General features: G+C 40.3%; 1 protein-coding gene and 1 pseudogene across 1 annotated transcript in view; one reads left to right on the forward strand and one right to left on the reverse strand.

The window, feature by feature from the left end:
• PPP1CB (protein phosphatase 1 catalytic subunit beta) overlaps nucleotides 1-17,941 on the forward strand; it is a 39,338-nt gene extending 21,397 nt beyond the window's left edge. The window contains exons 2-8 of the mRNA XM_084828596.1: nucleotides 705-836; nucleotides 3,773-4,003; nucleotides 4,270-4,374; nucleotides 11,295-11,366; nucleotides 12,670-12,821; nucleotides 15,425-15,559; nucleotides 16,244-17,941. Coding sequence (XP_084684722.1) covers nucleotides 705-836; nucleotides 3,773-4,003; nucleotides 4,270-4,374; nucleotides 11,295-11,366; nucleotides 12,670-12,821; nucleotides 15,425-15,559; nucleotides 16,244-16,348 — 932 coding nt within the window. The 3' untranslated portion in view covers nucleotides 16,349-17,941. The remainder of the gene's footprint in view (nucleotides 1-704; nucleotides 837-3,772; nucleotides 4,004-4,269; nucleotides 4,375-11,294; nucleotides 11,367-12,669; nucleotides 12,822-15,424; nucleotides 15,560-16,243) is intronic.
• Nucleotides 14,060-15,170, reverse strand: LOC146359986 (uncharacterized; annotated as a pseudogene).
• Nucleotides 17,942-18,357: the final 416 nt, after the last annotated feature.

Here is an 18,357-nt window from a genome sequence, read left to right on the forward strand (position 1 = left end):
ATGACTAGTAGCCACTGATAGCCTTGTCCTCCATGAAGAACATAGGAAGTTGCCTTATGCCAGATCTGACTAGCTTTCCTAATAACTGTTCATCTAGCTCAGTATTGTGTTCTCTGACTGGTAGTGGCTTTCCAGGGTCTTAGGCAGAGGTCTTTCACATCACCTGCTACTATCTTTTGGGGGGACAATAGAGGCTTGGTAGTGATATATACACACATTGTCTTAAATTCTAAATGAAAATATTTCATAATCCAAACCTGTTAAATTTTTCAGAAAAAAAATTCCTTGGAAAAAAATGTTTTCCCCTTCCATTTTTTCCCCCTGGGCCTTCACATCTCTAAGTCCCACCCTCCATTTCCCCAGCCTCATTTTTAATCTGGGTCTTTGCTTTGCAGTTGTTTAACATAGATAACCGAACAAACATTTTCCTACCGAGAGATTGGTTCAGTTTCCTCTGTCTCCACACCTTTTGAATTTGAGCTAATCAATCACAAACTTCATTATCCCCTCATTATCTGACCAGAAGAGGGAAGGTGATGGTCATAATTACTGGCGAGTGGCTGTGTTGAAGCCTGAACATAACATCTAGTTAGCAGTTATTAGGAAAGCAAGGGGTTTAGTATTTGAAACACCATTTCCTCCCATTGTTTTCCTTGACATAGTTTCAGAGACTCAAAATTTAAAAGCATTTAATTGTCTTTCAGTGCGAGGATGTCGTCCTGGCAAGATTGTGCAGATGACAGAAGCCGAAGTTCGGGGCTTGTGTATAAAATCAAGAGAAATCTTCCTTAGCCAGCCCATTCTCCTGGAGCTAGAGGCACCACTGAAGATCTGTGGTATGTGCTGATTTATCTAATCATGGTATCTACTAATGAAGAAAAGGATTTGAAATTTGCACAACAAATTTACATAAATAATAAGATGTGAAGAGCATCAACAATATTTAATATAAATCGATGTGGTGCCTGCACAGCTGAAATGTTTTAGTTTTGCACAAATCTTACTATATTGAGCAATGTATATCCTAAATATCCTTGCGAAGTCTTACATTAATTTAGACTCTATCATACAAAGAAAGGTGTTTGTGTTTAATCTGTAATTTCTAATCTTAGGTTTAATATTAATTCCCATTCCATTAAAGCAATTTAAAATATAAGGATAAGTACTAAAATGCTTCACAACTTCTGCATTCCTTCTTAGTCTAGCTTTAAATTGCATTTAATATACAGGTTTAGCAGAATTCTAGTATTTTTGTTAGATGCATTCAAATTCTGATACGTTAAAAACAAGCATTCACGCTCTAATGTGTGCCACTGTATGTATCGCTGGTCTGAAATATTTGAGTTACATTTACTGTAGAGAAGAGTCCTAGAGATTTAAACATGGCTAGAAAAAGACGTCATCATTTAATTTTAAGCCACCAGGATTTTCAAAGCCCCATTCTAAAAAAAAAAATCTGCGTAATATAAAAATCTTCTGTTTTGCAAGAACTGTTGTGTGTGCAAAATGATAAAAATGAGTAGACAGCATGCAAAGATATAGTAACAATAACAGTGGTACACCCAGAGATTGCAAGATTGCATTATTACAGAAAGACAATGCTCTCTCACTGTTGGTGGTGGTATAAAAGTGTATGAGGGATATTCTTATGGAGGCACTAGTGCACCAGTTGGAACTCTTCAAATGCCAAGTGAAATTTAAACTTTTTTTTGCAAAGTAGTTACAACTGGCATATGAAGAATGCAGTATTCCTTGAGGCCAAGAAGGTGGGTTTTAAACCTCTGCCCCAGCTGTGAAATAGCTTCTAAATATTTGATACAATCCACTTGTTGATCATATCCTAGTCTTGCAGATAACAGTAATAAAATACCAGTCTACTAACTCTTGCCCTGTGTGTTGGAGCACCCTGAGGGCAGTGGGTCTGTAAAGCAGGTTACGTGGAAGAGATGTTGACCATATCAGTGCTCTCCCAGGCTCTGTTTGGACAATATTTTGTATCCGGAATTAAGGTAGTGTGTGTGTGTGTGTGGGGGGGGGGGGGGGGGAATAGGATTCTGTGCTTGCAAGCTTGCTTCCTTTCTGTGGTGAGAAATGAACAATTAAGTGGAGAAACCTGCATTTATTTGAATGCAGGCTCTCACTGATCTTGTAGGATAAAAGCAGAGTGGTTTCAAACTTTGATGCGAAGCATCCTCCAAAAAGACCCTCAGTGGCTAACTATAAGACTGGTATGGTTACTGGTCAGATCATGGCACAGTTTGTCATAATTTTATTTCTGTTAGTGATTCTGGACATCAACAGAGTAACTATCTCTTTCCTTCCTTATATACTGCAGAAAAAGTTGTAACACAGCTTTCCCTGTAAATTTTTCTCTCTCTGATTTGAATTGGTGGTCAAAAGTCTCCAGTAGGTGTGATACAATTTTCAAGCTTTACCACTGAATTGCGCTTGTAGGATTTTTTGTTCTGGATAACCATATCGGTTGTCATAGCAAGTGGTATTCCATAATAGCGGTGAGTGCTGATTACTTGCTACAGCATTTTCAGAAGCAGTTAGCATTTTTCAACTCTGGACTAAGTGTTCAAAATAACTTAGTTTTGTAATCATTAGGCAGAATCCAGTGGGGTGCTTCTGCCCCTGCCAATTCCTTCCACAGGTGGTGGTCCCCCCAATTCTTTTGTGCACGTGAGACCCCTGCTTACACAAGGGAGATTTAGTACTTCCTAGAGGAAGCCCTGAAACGAGCAGAAACACTCATTTTTGGAATGAGGCAAGTCAGCGGAGCTCCCGTACGTGAGCTCTGCTGACCTGCCTCCTTCCAGAAACAATAGTTTGTGCTCATTTCAGGTTGCCGTGGAAGTGCTAAATTGGCATTGCACAAGTGGTGGGGCTGCTTGTGCAATGGAACTGGTGGGGCATGAGTGCCCCATTGGATTCTGCCCATTACCTTATAATTCGGCACTTATAGTGATATTTGTTTTCTGAATTTAAATCACTAAGATTCAGACAAACTTTATTTTTCTACCTTTGTAAAATCATGATTTAAGGGAGGCAGGGCTCTCCTATCCCCACCCTTTAATGCTGCCTTTTTGTGGCTGTTTGTAGGTGTTCGTAGCCACTGTTTTCCGCTTTCTGTTGCTTCTTCAGTGCCATTTTTCCTCTGTTCCATTCCATCAAATGATCCCAGCCACTTTGAGATCACTGCTGGATGTGATAATATCACAATGCTATTTACCCAGATTTGGCTATGTGCTGGCACCACTAAGGGAAAATAAGCCTGTTTAGGGTGAGCTCAGTGTTCTCTATACTACCCACATGAGTGGTCCTAGGCAAACAGCGATCAACAGCAATTGAACACTTTCACTGGTCTTTTATAGAGACTTCTGAAAAGTTGTCAGGAGGGGCGGGTCCCCTTTTAGCATTGATGAACTTTTTTGTGGAACATCCCTCTCAACAGATTAACTTCGGCTCAGTCCTATTAATCTCAAATATTGTGGTAGACAAATGACTTGCTTTCTGATTAGCAGAATAGTATAGAAATTAAAATTTTCAAGATGAAAAGTGAATGGGGAAGAATCTTTAGCTCAGCCCTAGAACTTAGTATTTTACCACGGAAACATCTGAGACAGAGAATCTATTTTTAGTTTTTATTACAAATGCTTTAGGATGACTGTAGTCTAATAATAGCTTCGTAGGATGACTAATTAATAATAGTTTCATAAGATGACTGTAGTCTGATAGTTTCATGTTATCTGCACTCTCAATTTTTTAGGTGACATTCACGGCCAATATACAGATTTACTTCGATTGTTTGAGTATGGGGGATTTCCTCCTGAAGCCAACTATCTTTTTCTGGGGGATTATGTGGACAGAGGCAAACAGTCCTTGGAAACCATCTGCTTATTACTTGCATACAAAATCAAATATCCAGAGAATTTTTTCCTCCTGAGAGGAAACCATGAGTGTGCTAGTATTAATCGCATCTATGGATTCTATGATGAATGTAAGTAAAACTTGCTATAAATGATTCCGGGGTTTACCCATTGTATTAAATGTCTGTACTGCTTTGAAACTTGGTAGAAAAATTTGCCTGAATTGCTTGAAATACTATTTATGGTTGTTTCTAAACATATGAAATATCCTCTAAAACAACTTTCTACTTAAGTAATTGCTAGATTTAGGTGATTTATATCACCATATTGAATGGGCATGCTGCAGTGTATAATGTGGGGATGGACATACAAAATGTTTTTCTTCCAATTTTATCAGGTAAACGGCGATTTAATATCAAGCTCTGGAAGACATTTACAGACTGCTTTAATTGTCTGCCAATTGCAGCCATTGTAGATGAAAAGATATTTTGCTGTCATGGAGGTAAGAAAACTTCCCTTTTATATTGGTTATATTACTTTAAGTCCGGAAAAAATTCAACTGAGAATATTCTATCTCTTTCCTCCTAACTAACCTCAAACAGAGTGGATTTGATATACATTATGAACCTGTATTTTTAGAATACTCCTGTTTTTCATGAATCTATCCAAGCAAATCCTGATGAATTGGCAGTTCAGCTCCTTCAAGGGGGAGCCTTAAAGCTTACCAACAGAGTATGGAAGTTTAATTCAACCTCTGAGGAAGGCCAGAGTTTATAGATTTGAAGAGGCCAAGTAGGTATGTTGACCTCTGGGCCTTTTGATTTCTGTTTTTGTTTCATCATTTTCAGTATTGGTTTTTTACTGTTTGTAAAATGTCCCAAAGCACTAGGGAAGACAAAGATTATGGTCATCTTTGGTAGTACTTCTGGGACTAGAGAGCATACCCCGTTCACTTTGGCTTTGCAGAAAGGACACCTGCATAGGAGAGCAGCCTGTTGATCAGTTGAAGGATCTAGAAATTGAAACGCAGCACAACGTTTTTAGTGAACTGGAATTTTCAAATTGCCGAATGCTATCTGAATGACCGCAGCACCTAGGTGACATTTCCAGTTTTGCCAAATGCTCCTGTCTTTCAAGAAGGAACTGCATTTTCTAGTCCAAATCAAGCGTATTGAACTTTAGGGAGCACCGCTATCTGAACTCATGGTCCTTAGACTTTCAGTGATTGTTTTTAGGCGTTGTATTCAATCTCTGACAGAGAGAGATAGTATCCCTATTTGTAGTCCACAAACCACAAGAAAGAACCAGGTTATCAACCAAGAAACCCTTCTCTTGGGTGGAAAGGTAGATCTGTCTGATCCATTCATATTAGGGGCAATCAGGAAGCCAGTTGGTTCAATCAAAGGGAAATGAACTTGGGATAATAGCCATAATACAGTATTTCAGAATGAATGTGAATTAGCTCACCTTCTAAACTGATATCAAAGTTTGACTTTACTTCACCTGACAAAGACTAGTAAGTGTAGGAATGGATACTGAGGTTTAGAGGTGGCCAAGGAGACTCATGCATTTGTTCCATTTACTCTTTAAAACAAGGTACTGGTTTTTTTTAAAGAAAGATGTCATGGTCATAAGACCTGTGAACCATCCATCCCAGATAAAGAAGTAAATATTGGCTGAGAAGTGTTTTGCCAAGCAGGTTCTCATCAATACTATATTTTGTTTTATTTTATTCTCTGGATGGCTCACAAACAGAAAATGATAAAATACAATTAAAATATCATATAGTATAATGCAATATGAAATATTCTATAAATAACATTATCACAAAACAACTTGCAGTCTAAAAATTTCCAGCAGCAAGAAGAATAAAACCAGATGGCTGAACATTTTCAAATATATGAATAGTGGTTTAAGACAGTAAAATTACACACAGCTTTGGGTAGGGGTGTGTATGTGTATGGAAGAAAGTGATTTTCCTTGTATCCTGGTCCCAAGCTCTTACGGGCTTTAAAGGTTAAAACAAGCACTTTGAATTGGGCCCAGAAACGGACTGGGAGCCGGTATGCTAATCATGCAGCACTACTATATTATTTTCAAATTGCCCAGTCTGGTTAGCAGTCTTGCCTTCCTGTTTTGGATAAACTGCCATTTCTGGACTGTTTTCAAACATACTGCACTAATTTAAATGGGAAGTTACCAGAACATGGGTAACTGTGGCCAAGCTGTCTCCATCCAGGTATGGCCACAGCTTATAGTATTAGTTGAAGTTGATAAAAGGCACTCTGAGCGACAGAGCTTCTACTGGCAGTGCTGGATCAATAGGCACCCTCAGACTGTGAGCCTGATCCTTTAGGAGGGGTGCAGCCTCCTGCAGAACGGGCTGAACACCTCTCACCTGGGTTGTGTCAGCATAGAGATGAGCCATTGGTTAACTTGGATTTCCTTTATAAATTGTTGGTGAGTTAGTTATGTAAATAACTATTTCTGGGTTAAGTAGCATAATGGAAAATACGCTGTCACTTTCAGATTGAAGAATGGTGGCCGTATTAGTATCCCACTGTGTTGCCATGTGGGGCAGCATAATTGCGTACAATGGTTGCTGTGTTTGCCCACACTCCCCTTGCAGAAGAAAAGTGCTTATCTGCAGGGAGTGGGAGGTCTCAAGGGAAAGCCTACCTTGTCAGACTGTACTAAGTAGTGGTATTTGTGTCTACTATAAGCTGTTGCAGGCCCTAGAGTAAAACTCTTGCGAAGACTTGGAGTTCTGCTTGCGTTATGCTAGGGAGCTGAATGCTGAATGAGTCTAGCTGCTGCGGAGTGAGTCTAGCAGGCAAGTGGTATTTTCAGTGAAGTAAAAGTGCAAGGTATTACTAGTTATAATGTGCCTCTATGCTGTAAGGTAAGTAAGCAATTCTGTAGTGCTAGGAAATCTACACTCAGTCCAATCTTGAAAGAGGTTTACAAACATTCAAATGGCAAATTTAAAAATTATGGCTACCACATGGAGGCTGTCAGAAAGCAATTATTAAAAAATTATTGGTCTATTATAGACCATAAGGAGTAGGCAGCATGGTGCATAGTGCCCTTGGGACTTGCCAAGGTGCCCTACTCCCACTTTTAAAAAATTACCACATTTTCTTACTGGCAGCTGAGATTGCTGTGAAATAGGTTTCTGTTGACACGTAAAACTATGGGTTCTGAGGAGAACTTTAGTGTGTTGTGGCTCAGGCTCCACTTCTGCCTTGTACTCAGTCTTTTGGGCAGGTTACATGCCCTTTGCCATGCCTCCCATGGCAGCCATGTTGTGGTGGTGCCCAGGACAGTTTCTCAAATTGCCAAATGTGCCCACTGCTCAAAAAGGTTGCCTACCGCTGCCATAAAGGCACAGCATCAGCACACCAGTGTGCTCACAACCTAAGATATGGAGGGCTGACATGCACATTCTGCAGTCATATGGGCTACTGCACAGGAGTCTCTTTGGGCTACCTTGTGGAGTACTGACAAGGGAAGCTCCTTCATTGAGTGAAGAAAATGTTGATACGGCCCTTTGGAATTGTCTCACTAACATAAACTAAGGTGTTCTGTTGTTAATTGTTTTCTCTGATGCTTTTGTATGCGGGGGTGGTGTGGTGGTTGTATTGAAGACTTATAACTTTGGAATGAACATAGTCGGTAAAATTCAACAGTATAGATTCACCAGCAAAACACTGTTGACAGTATTGATTTCTTTTCCCTGTGCAGCCCTCCTGTGTCCCCAGATCTGCTCCAGAGGGTTGAGGGGTGTGCAGCGGGGAGGAGAGGGAGGGGAACTCCTGCTGTGCGAGCAGCAGTCCACTTGCGTGATGTTGGATGTTGCCCGGTTGAGCATTAGCTGGAAAGTAAGCAGTCTGCTGAACTGGAGTGCAGACAGAATATGACTTGAAACACCCACCAAATTTGGAGTCATTGCATGGGACCTTTTAAGTCTCGTTGAATTATTTTTCTTAAAATTTCACTTCATATATGTTTTATTTGCTATGTTACGTTGTCAATCCAATATCTATTTTATACTCCAGGTGGTCTGCAATATTTGTTTATGTAGACGTAATACCGTTTTCTTATGGATTCTTATGTTCCCACATAGTGTCAGAACTATGAAGTAAGCATCTTAGTTGTTGAATAGAGAATGCATTGTTCAACTTCAGTTGAACTTGGAGAATGCATTTCACAGCATGGAAATGGAAGATGTAGGACACATCTAAAATGATGAGCATTGCCTTTAAACCTTCTCTGATTACCACTATCTAGCCATGGTGATACCTTGGGTCTGTTTGACAGAACAGACCCAAGTTTCAGTACTGATCTATGGAGCCAGACTATAGGTATAAGGTGGATGCTGTTTTAAAACTATATTGTGCATTTTTGCATAGTTTATTTGGAAAAAAATACTCCAGGGTATTTAGTAAAATCTTTGTAAAGCCATGCAACATAATGTTAAAAACACGCACACCTTAAATAAATAAATATCCCAGTTAGTTTGACTCCAGTGTCTTGCCTTGTTTATCCTTCTAGCTAAATGTTGACTTTCATAACTTGACTCACATGGGTGCACTGACAACCATAGTTCCCAGATGTTAATGATCTTGCTTTCCGAGTGTTTCTGTTGAGTACTCTTGCTTGCATTGAGACAAGTCCCATCGCTTGCCTAAATGCTGTCTTGCTGTTTCACTCACTTCCTCAGCACTTCACTTTATTCTCTCTGTTTAATATGAGCCATGCTTGGAAACAGCTCCATAACTAGTTTCTGTGGATGTTGATGATGAAACATAATTTTTCTGTTCTCTTTGATTGTTAAAGTACTTCCATGACCTGCTTAGTTGTGAAATATTAGTGAATCAAAAACCTGTAGCTGTACATTGACTAACTTTTAAAAAAATCTTAACTGTACTTCACGTTTCTGTGCTGTGGTGTTTTGCCTTTGTGTTATCAAGTACAAATTCATTTTCAATATGTATGTTAGTATTGCATTGTGTACCTGCTTGATTTAGAACTTGCTGTAATTGCCCACATTAGCTGTCTAATTTCAGTGGCTGTTCAAATGCCTAATATAATTCACTCCTCTTAAAGACCTATTACTTACATGGGATGTAGTACTCTTCTTAGAAGAAAATGCCTTATTGCAGGCTTTCCTTTTTTTGCATTTTAGTCAGTTATTATAAAGGCATGCATGTATTTGTTGTTGCTTTGGCTGTATTTAAATTGTGCAATATAAATCTTGTGTCCTGCTGGTGCCTATCTTTTACCCTTTTAGTTTCTAACAGTGCAATCTTATGCATGTCTATTTAAAAGTAAGTCCCATTGAGATCAATGAGATTTACTCCCAGGTAAGTGTGCACAGGATTCCATCCTTAGTATATTTTTCTATTGCAAGTTCTGTCTAGATCCTAACAATGCCCAGTGGCTATTTTACTGATGGCCACGAATGTGGATGCCTTTAAAAGGGGGGGTAAACAAATTCATGGAGGATAAGGCTATCAATTGCTTCTGATGGCTATATGCTACCTCCAGTATCAGAGGCAGTATGCCTATGTACACGAGTTGCTGGGGAACATGGGCGGGAGGATGCTGTTGCATTCATGCCCTGCTTGTGGGTTTCCTGTGGGCAGCTGGTTGGCCGCTGTGTGAACAGAATGCTGGACTAGACGGACCCTTGGTCTGATCCAGCATGGCTCGTCTTATGATCTTAGATACTAATGTCTTACTACTTTATTCTGTATTTGTGCACAGCTTGGCAACCTATTACTGGTGTGCATGTTCTTGTAGCAAAGCTTTTTTTCTTCCTGAACTGTGACTCCCTTGTGCTGCATTGGGTGCAGCTTCTGAAAGTTAGGGCAGGTTGTTTGGTTTACAGACTGTATTTCCAAGGGTGCTGCTGGTTAGTATGCAAGATAAAAAGGCCCATCGAGCTGCATGGATCTTGGGAGGGGCGGTGATGAGAGAGGGATGAGAAAGAGATGGAGAAAGAAAATTGAAAAACATGCTGGTCAAAGTAGAAAGTTTCTTGAGCATAACTTGCACTAGGTGCATGTTCTGGATAGCTCATATAATGCTTCAGGTGCTCCAGATGTTTTCCTAGGAATCTGTATCAGAACTGTATTTCAACGAATACTCTTGGGCCATATCCTTGAATAAATTGCCATAAGTGTTGTAGGAGCCAGATTCGGAAGAAATCCTCAGGGTTGCTGTGCCTGCTCTTCCCACTATAGAAATAATCATTATGTGGAAAAACTGGTATACACAGTCTTTAGTGAAGAACTGCATAAACGTTTGCTTTGCTCACAAGTCAGGAGGTTGCTTCCCAGTACACGTGTGGAACACATGTGTTGCATGCCAAAATACCAGAAGAGGCTTGCAAAAGCAAACACTGATAGGCAGTTTTAATTTGTCTAATTTCTTCCATAACTCTTATATATCAAGTTGTACCAGTTAGACTTTGGTACATCAGTACTAAATGCAGTCCAAATTATTGTTTTTGCCTTTCATAAGTTGGAGAGCCATCCCTCTCTTGCTTAGACACAGTAAAAAAATGTTCAAGGTTTAGTATAGAATAAAAACAATTCTAAAAACCTATATGTAGGACGGAGGCTGTTGTGTATTAAAATTGTCATCTTTGGGTGGTCTTTCATTATGACTGCTGCTTGAATTAGAGATTCTTATTTAGTCAAATATTTTTTCTTGACCTCAGAAGTAAATTATATTGCATCTGTTTAAAAATAAAAACAATTACTAGTAAGGAACATTTATCTTAAATTCAAGCTCCTTAACTATGGGGAATGAGTGTTCCTTGGACATCTTGCACACCTTAAGTGGTTCTGTGTAGCTGTATCAAAGAACACAGCAGTCAAATGGAGAACTTTTTGTGCTTCTAACTAAGCTTGAATGTTTCCATGCAGTCTGTGCCTGAATACTGAGAACACAATTGGATGTCCTCTGTCAGCAGAACTGTATGATAGAGCTTAGTTTTATATCCATTTATAAAATGTTGGAGATAGCCATGTCTCTAGGAGTTCAATTCCTATCACTCATATCTTTTTGTAATGTTTCAAAGGTGGGTGGGTTATATTTAGTAGTATAACATCAGTTGTTGTAGTAGCCGTGAGGTCTTGTTGTTGTTCAGTTGTTAAGTCGTGTTCGACTCTTTGTGACCCCATGGACCATAGCACGCCAGGCCTTCCTGTCCTCCGTTCTCTCCCGGAGTGTGCTCAAATTCATATTCATTGCATCAGTGATGCTATCTAACAGGATATAATTACAAAAAAGAAAATCAAATATGTATGGCTAATTGTACTTCATTACAGTGGAAAATAAAGGAGGTTAGTACTTCTTTTATTGACCATATTCCGCAAACAAAATGAGTTTAATGTCCATTGATGTTGGCAGGACTATCGCCAGATCTCCAATCAATGGAACAGATCAGAAGAATTATGAGACCCACAGATGTTCCTGACACAGGTGAGACCTGCACAAATGGCTGCTCGTCATAAATTATTTTGAAACTGTCTCACAGTCTATAGCAGTAGGAATGTAGAGCCATTTCTCTGCAATTGCAGTTTTAAGTAGCATGTTCAGAGGTCATTAGTCTTCAAGCCCTAAGACATTGGGAACCCCTATAATATGTGTGCTACTGGGAACTAAAAATACTTAAGTTTCACCAGTTGAGGATTGCAGATTGTAAAGTGCCCTGAAGAAGTTTCCTAGTTCTGACCACTATGGTTTGGATCGAGTTGCATTTCTGTCCTGTTGGTTTCAATGGGAACTAAATGAAACCAGCTTGGTCTTAATACTACAACCCTATGCAATACATTTTTTTTTAGATGTGAAAGAAGGTAGAGGGAGACAGGGTGTGTGTGTGTGGGGGGGGGGAGATGGCAGGTGAGGATTCAGTCAAGCAGTGTTGCTTAATCACTTGAACTCTTGGTTATATCTGAATGTAACTAGCTTCTTTAACTATATTACTTTCTAGAACTTGACTTGGAGCAAATAGATTGTAAGGCAGTGCTTACTGACTATAGCCCTGGAAATTATATATAGTAAAATATGTAAGTGTGTGTAGTATATATAAGTGCTTTAGAATATGTTCAAAGTGTCTCACTTAAAAAAGCCCTGCAAGGTAGGTCATGTTACAGGTGTGAAGCTAAGCAATAGTGGCCTCCTTAAGATTATTTACTGAGTTACCGCAGAAGCAGAGTTTCAACAGAAGTACTCCTGACTTGACGTTCAATCTGAGTCACTGTGCTAAGTAATAGAAAGTTGGGCATAAATATGGAGAAAGTTTTACCTTCTATTGCAGCCGTAATGCTACTCCAGCATACACAACTCCTTTTGGGAAGAAGGATTTAAGGAAATAGCACTTCAGGAGAGTGAGACATTGGAGTTGCATCCATCTACATGAGGCACCCATAAGCCAGGACTTGTGATTTATTTTTTGGATCTGTGAAAATTCATTAAATCATAGGCATTCTAAGCCACATATGCTGTTTCCTGTTAGTGGAAAATGAGAGATACTGACCATAGAAAAATGTTGCATTGTCAACTCATATTTGTGTTCACTTAACGGGTGAGACTTTGAGCTTCAGTCCTGCTTTGTTAAAATCAGTAGAGTAGGAGTTCATTCAGGATTGATCATTTTTATGCAATCAAGTGCACGCAAAGCATGCTTACCAAAATTGTAACCTTGCTAGGTAATATATCCTATTAAAGACACACATTTGGACCTAGTTTCTAAGCCAGTGTGCATGCTTTCTCTCTTTCTAAGGCTTGCTCTGTGACCTGCTATGGTCTGATCCAGACAAGGATGTGCAGGGTTGGGGTGAGAATGACCGTGGAGTCTCTTTCACTTTTGGAGCTGATGTGGTCAGCAAATTCTTGAACCGTCATGATTTGGATTTGATTTGTCGAGCTCATCAGGTATGAACCTACCGCTTCTTAAATTCGGGTGTATTTTTTTACCTTCTGTTTTCCAGAGATTTGTCCTCTTGTATTGCCCCAGCCATAGGCATCGAACTCTTAATTTAGAGGTGCCCAGATAGTGATAAATCAGATCCAGGTTTACTTACAAGGAGTACTTTATTGAGTAACTTACAGCACATAGGCGTACCCAACAGTTGGATCAGACAGCTTTTCTGAACCCAGAGCCATGGGGTACAATGGGTTTTATACCATACATGTTAGCAGTAGGGACACCACAGACTCCAATGAGGCTGAATTCCAGGGAATTCAGCTTCCGGAGTCCATGGCGGAACGTTCCCACTCAACTCCGCCTCACGCCAGAATATCGCGGAGCCGAATCCTCCTTGCCGGCGGCTCCATCCCTCAAGTGATACGGCTGCCATTACCGTCCGTATCGCCGCTGCTGAGAAACAAGAAGTGATCCGGATGCAAATGATGTCCACTACGCCATTTGCATCCCTGTTTCTTCTTGCGATAGGCTACGCGTCTGCATTTGCGTAGCTATTTATGTAGCCTATCGCAAGAAAAAACGGGGACATTTTTTCACACTATAGGCTACGTAAATAGCTACATAAATGCAGACGCGTAGCCTATCGCAAGAAGAAACAGATGTAAATGGCATAGCGGACACCATTTGCGGCCGGATCACTTCCTGTTTCTCATCAGCAGCGATACGGCATGGCAGTGGTGGCCGTATCGCTTGCGGAACGGAGCTGGCCGGCGGCTCCGTGGACTCACCATGGAGCAGAGCTGGCCAGCAAGGATTCCGGGGGGGAGGAATGGATCACCTCTCCCCCCCCCCCCCCGCCCCCGCTGATCCCAGGTAAGGGGATTCGTACATCCCTAGTTAGCACTGAGGCAGCATGACAGCAGCAGGCACCCCCTGGCGTTCATTCCCAGCATAGCAGCACAGCCACTTGCAGCTTTAAGACAGACAAACTTCACTTCCCAGGCTGGTCTTGATAAGATCTTCTAGCTTGTTAGTGTGGAATCTATCTGCCTTTGACTCATCTCACATGCTCAGAGGCCTACTAGCAAGGGAATTGCACCAATAATGAACTTAAGCAAAGCATTATACAGGGTGTTTCAAAATGATGGACCCAGTTTCAAAGCAGTATATCTCACGATGACAACATGATACAATTATACCAAAAGTTACAAACGGTTTAATGAGTTATCAAGTTTTACTAACCATTTTATAAATGTTCTATGTGCCCTCCACCTGCTGTACGAACAATATCGAGACGATAGTTGAATTCATCCCGAACGCCTCTCAAAGTGTCTTCTTCCACTGAAGTCACTGCTACCGTGATTCTGTTTTTGAGGTCATCCAGATTAGTCGCTAATGGTGGCACAAAAACATGTTCTTTGATGCATCCTCACAAGAAAAAGTCTTTTTTTTCGTCAGGTGTAATGTCTGGAGATCTTGGGGGCCAAGAGTGTAGCACTCAGTCTTGGGCTCCCGTGCAGCCTATCCAACGTTGAGGCAGTGTCTCATTTAGAAAATGTCGAACCTGCATGTGCCAATGTGGCGGTGCTCCGTCTTGCTAAAATATGAAGTCATCGGAATCTTCATTAAGTTGTGGCAAGAGCCAGTTCTGCAGCATTTCGAGATACGTTTGCCCCGTAACTGCATTTCCCTCGAAAAAGAAAGGGTCATAAACCTTTTTTTTGAGAAACGGCACAAAACATATTCATTTCGGGGAATTACGCTCATTCTCTATTGTTTCGTGTGGATTCCGTAATCCCCATATGCGCACATTGTGACGGTTAACTTACCACTTAGATAAAACGTTGCTTCATCACTAAAAATCAAACCTGGTAAGAAGCTGTCGTCCTCCGTGTTCTGTAACATCGCATCACTAACTTCTACACACTTTTCTTTGTCACCTGCACGTAGAGCCTGCACCAATTGCAGCCGGTATGGCCTCATGATTAAATGTCGCCTTAACACACGCCAGACAGTCGTATGAGAGATCGCAAGTTCTTGGCTGGCACGACGAATGGACTTGCACGGGCTACGCTGAAAACTCTCTTGAATTCTTCTCATGTTTTCCTCTGAAGTGCGTGGTCGCCCTGTGCGCTTCCCCTTACATAAGCAGCCTGTTTCCTCAAATTGTCAGAACCAACGGCGAATGCTCTTTGGCGCTGGCGGATCAATGCCAAAACACTGTTGAAACACACGCTGCACCGCGATTGCGGATTCAGAACGCAATTTAGCCTTGTGTTGTGGGGTCGCCATCTTGTGCATGACTGAGGCTAGGGGCTGTTTGTGCGCTGAGAGAGGCATCTAGCGGTAATTTGAAACTCTATGCCCCACCCTTTCAAGTGGTAGAGTTTCATGGGCGGTTAATGGTTGCAGAGATACAGCAATTTCAAATCGGGTCCATCTTTTTGAAACACCCTGTAGATCTCTGATGCTACAGGTAACTTGGTTACAGGCCTGGGCCAATGCACCTCTACATGCACAAACTAGCCAAAATGTTTACTGCATAGCTTGTAAACTTAGATGACAGAAATATTTTACATTAATCTTGGCTATGTGTTTTCCTCACCGACAGGTGGTTGAAGATGGCTATGAATTCTTTGCTAAACGACAGCTGGTTACCCTATTTTCTGCTCCTAATTACTGTGGAGAGTTTGACAATGCTGGTGGCATGATGAGCGTGGATGAAACTCTGATGTGTTCTTTTCAGGTATGGTAAATTAGGATTTGGTGAGCTGATGTGGAACCAATTAGCTAGGGAGGTGGTGGGCTCTCCCACACTGGAGGCATTCAAGAGGGTGGACAGCCTTCTGTCAGGGATGCTTTGATTTGGATTCCTGCATTGAGCAGGGGGTTGGACTCACTGGCCCTATAGGCCCCTTCCAACCATATGATTCTATGTGTTGCTCTGTACTGACTAAGTTTAATGTGCCTGGTTCATTGAAGCGGCCTTATTCAGAGTCAAATCATTGGTTCATCTCGTCAAGTATTATCTACTCTAACTACTAGTGGCCCTCCAAGGTCTCTGGCAAAAATCATTCCCAGTTCTTTTAACTGGGGAATGGTGGGGATTAAACATGGGACCATCTGTGTAGAAAGCATGTGCTCTGCCACTGAGCTCTGGCCCCTTCCAGATGTAATTAGCAGAATGGGTTACTAGCCTTACGAGCTGTATTGTTGCGATTAGTTGTATTATGAGATTAATTGTGAATGACCCAGAGAGCTTTGGCTATTGGGTGGCATAGAAATATAATTAATTCATGCATGCATGCAATGGCTTTTTTGCACGTTCTTTGCAACTGCATATTTAAAAGCTGTTGGAATGGGAAGCCACTTGATAACATAGGATAGCAACTTAATGCTTTTCAAAAGATTTTTTTTTCTTTCTCTTCAGATTCTGAAACCATCTGAAAAGAAAGCAAAGTACCAATATGGTGGACTGAACTCTGGACGTCCAGTCACTCCACCTCGCACAGCTAATCCTCCGAAGAAGAGGTGAAGAAAGGAACACATAGAAATACCATCAGATCTATTAAGGACAAAACTCCACATATACAGTATATAATAAGTGTGCACTGTAAAACCATCCAGCCATTTGACACCCTTTATGATGTCACATCTTTAACTTAAAGAGACGGGTAAAGGATCTTTAATATTTTCTAGTTGACAGATGTGCAACACTGTATTGTAACAAGTATACTCCAAGTTCTAATAACCAACATAGAGTAAAATCAGATCTAAACAAATTATTTTGGTTGCATATTCACATCACAGTTTTAAAGTTGACCAACATCCCAATTTAGGCTTGCTGTAATAGTTAATTCAGATGAGAGCATGATGTTTCATTTGTGTAATGTGGTCTTACTGTTGCTTGATTGCTTTTATTTCTATTATTTTGTAGCTAGAATGATGGCAAAGTATCTAGTCATGTTCCTTGGCTGAAAATGAATTGTGAAGGTTTTTTGGGGGACAGCTACTACTGTTCTCTCTCTTCCCAATAATCTTGCTGACTAATTGTGTACCCCTCTAATAGGAGTATAGTGACTAAAGACAAACCAAGCTCAAACTAGTGACTTCAGTAATGCTCCTTGTCCAGACAGCCCAGCAGCCAACACTTCTCATGAGAAAGAACTTCTTGCTTTTTATCTTAGATTGCCACAAAATTAATTGTGCACTGCACCATTTTAAACTCACATTACACTCACAATAGCACTTCATTTAATTAAAATAGGGCAAGAATGGTATTATTAGTTGGTAACTTGATTATGTGGTACCTTGCATTAGATTTTATTAGCATGAAACACCTTTTGGCATGCTTAGCTTCCTCGTAATGCCATACTTGCATTAAAGTGCATTTTGCATAGCTCACCAAACATGAAGATCCTTCCCTGACAAGCCTTGAAAAGCTAGCCCTTGTCTCTTCCCTCCACCCCATCCCCTGGCCAGTTCTTCAGGAGGGTTATTTAAATGAATGTTGATAAGTGAGCAGTAGGTTAACTATGGCTAGTGGTGGTTGGACTGTCTAGTATTGCCATGTGAATGTTCTACATGATTGTAAGGCTTATGTCACTAAAGATTATATACTCTGGATTTTCATGATCAAGTTCATATACTATTGTAGAAACTTCTGCTTTGTAGTGTACTCTAGTAGCAATAATTTCTGTACATGATCAAGATTTGATGCAGTAGTTCTTTTCCTGTTTTCCTTTCTTAAAGGTTTCATATTGACAAATGGCAAAGTGTAAAGATATGTGCAAAGTTTGTAAGAGGATAAAAACGGAAAGGCAGAGATTTTGATGGATAAGAATTCAAATTTTTATTGAACATTGTCAAATTTATAAGATTCTTTACAAGGGAAGCTTTCAATTTATACCATTCTAAATGTGCAACAATAAATGTAAAACTCTTTATTGTCTTTGCAAATGTTAAATTGAGGATTCTGTTAACTTGCATTTTATGAAATGGCACGTATTATGCAAGATTTCTGGCAAAGTGAGAATTTCTTTTGAAGTTAAGTCTCTTTTCTAATTCCATTTTGTTTTAAACACATATTAAATGTAGGTTTTTTCATTTAGTAAAGTTGTTTAATTGATTTGAAGTCTTGACTGGTTATTCCAAACTTTGTTCATGAACTCATTTGCCCTTGATGGCATACATTAGGTGCCATATGGACACAAACTTAATCTTAACATGAAGATAAATGCTCATGCGTGGATAGTTTAAAAATATAGTAGCCCTGTGATCCTGTTCTGAAATGATAGAACCCAGTAATGTATTAGAGGGAATGTGCAATGCCAAGCAGCTGACAAAATGTCACCTGCAGATTAATGGCTGATCCTCAGTTGTGGCTCCTGAATAGTATTCTCATCTGACTGCAGAACAGTGAACTTCTTGAGCCATTACTATATGAGAAAAAATGTGCAAATGCCCACATTAGGAATGTCACAAGGTGTATGCAAAGCTTTGCCATAACCAGCATTTTCATGTAAAGTGGGTGATGTTTTGTTT

Source organism: Heloderma suspectum, chromosome 1 (assembly GCF_057233095.1).
Source record: "Heloderma suspectum isolate Gila_16-S chromosome 1, 16-S_ref, whole genome shotgun sequence".
NCBI classification, from domain to species: domain Eukaryota; kingdom Metazoa; phylum Chordata; class Lepidosauria; order Squamata; family Helodermatidae; genus Heloderma; species Heloderma suspectum.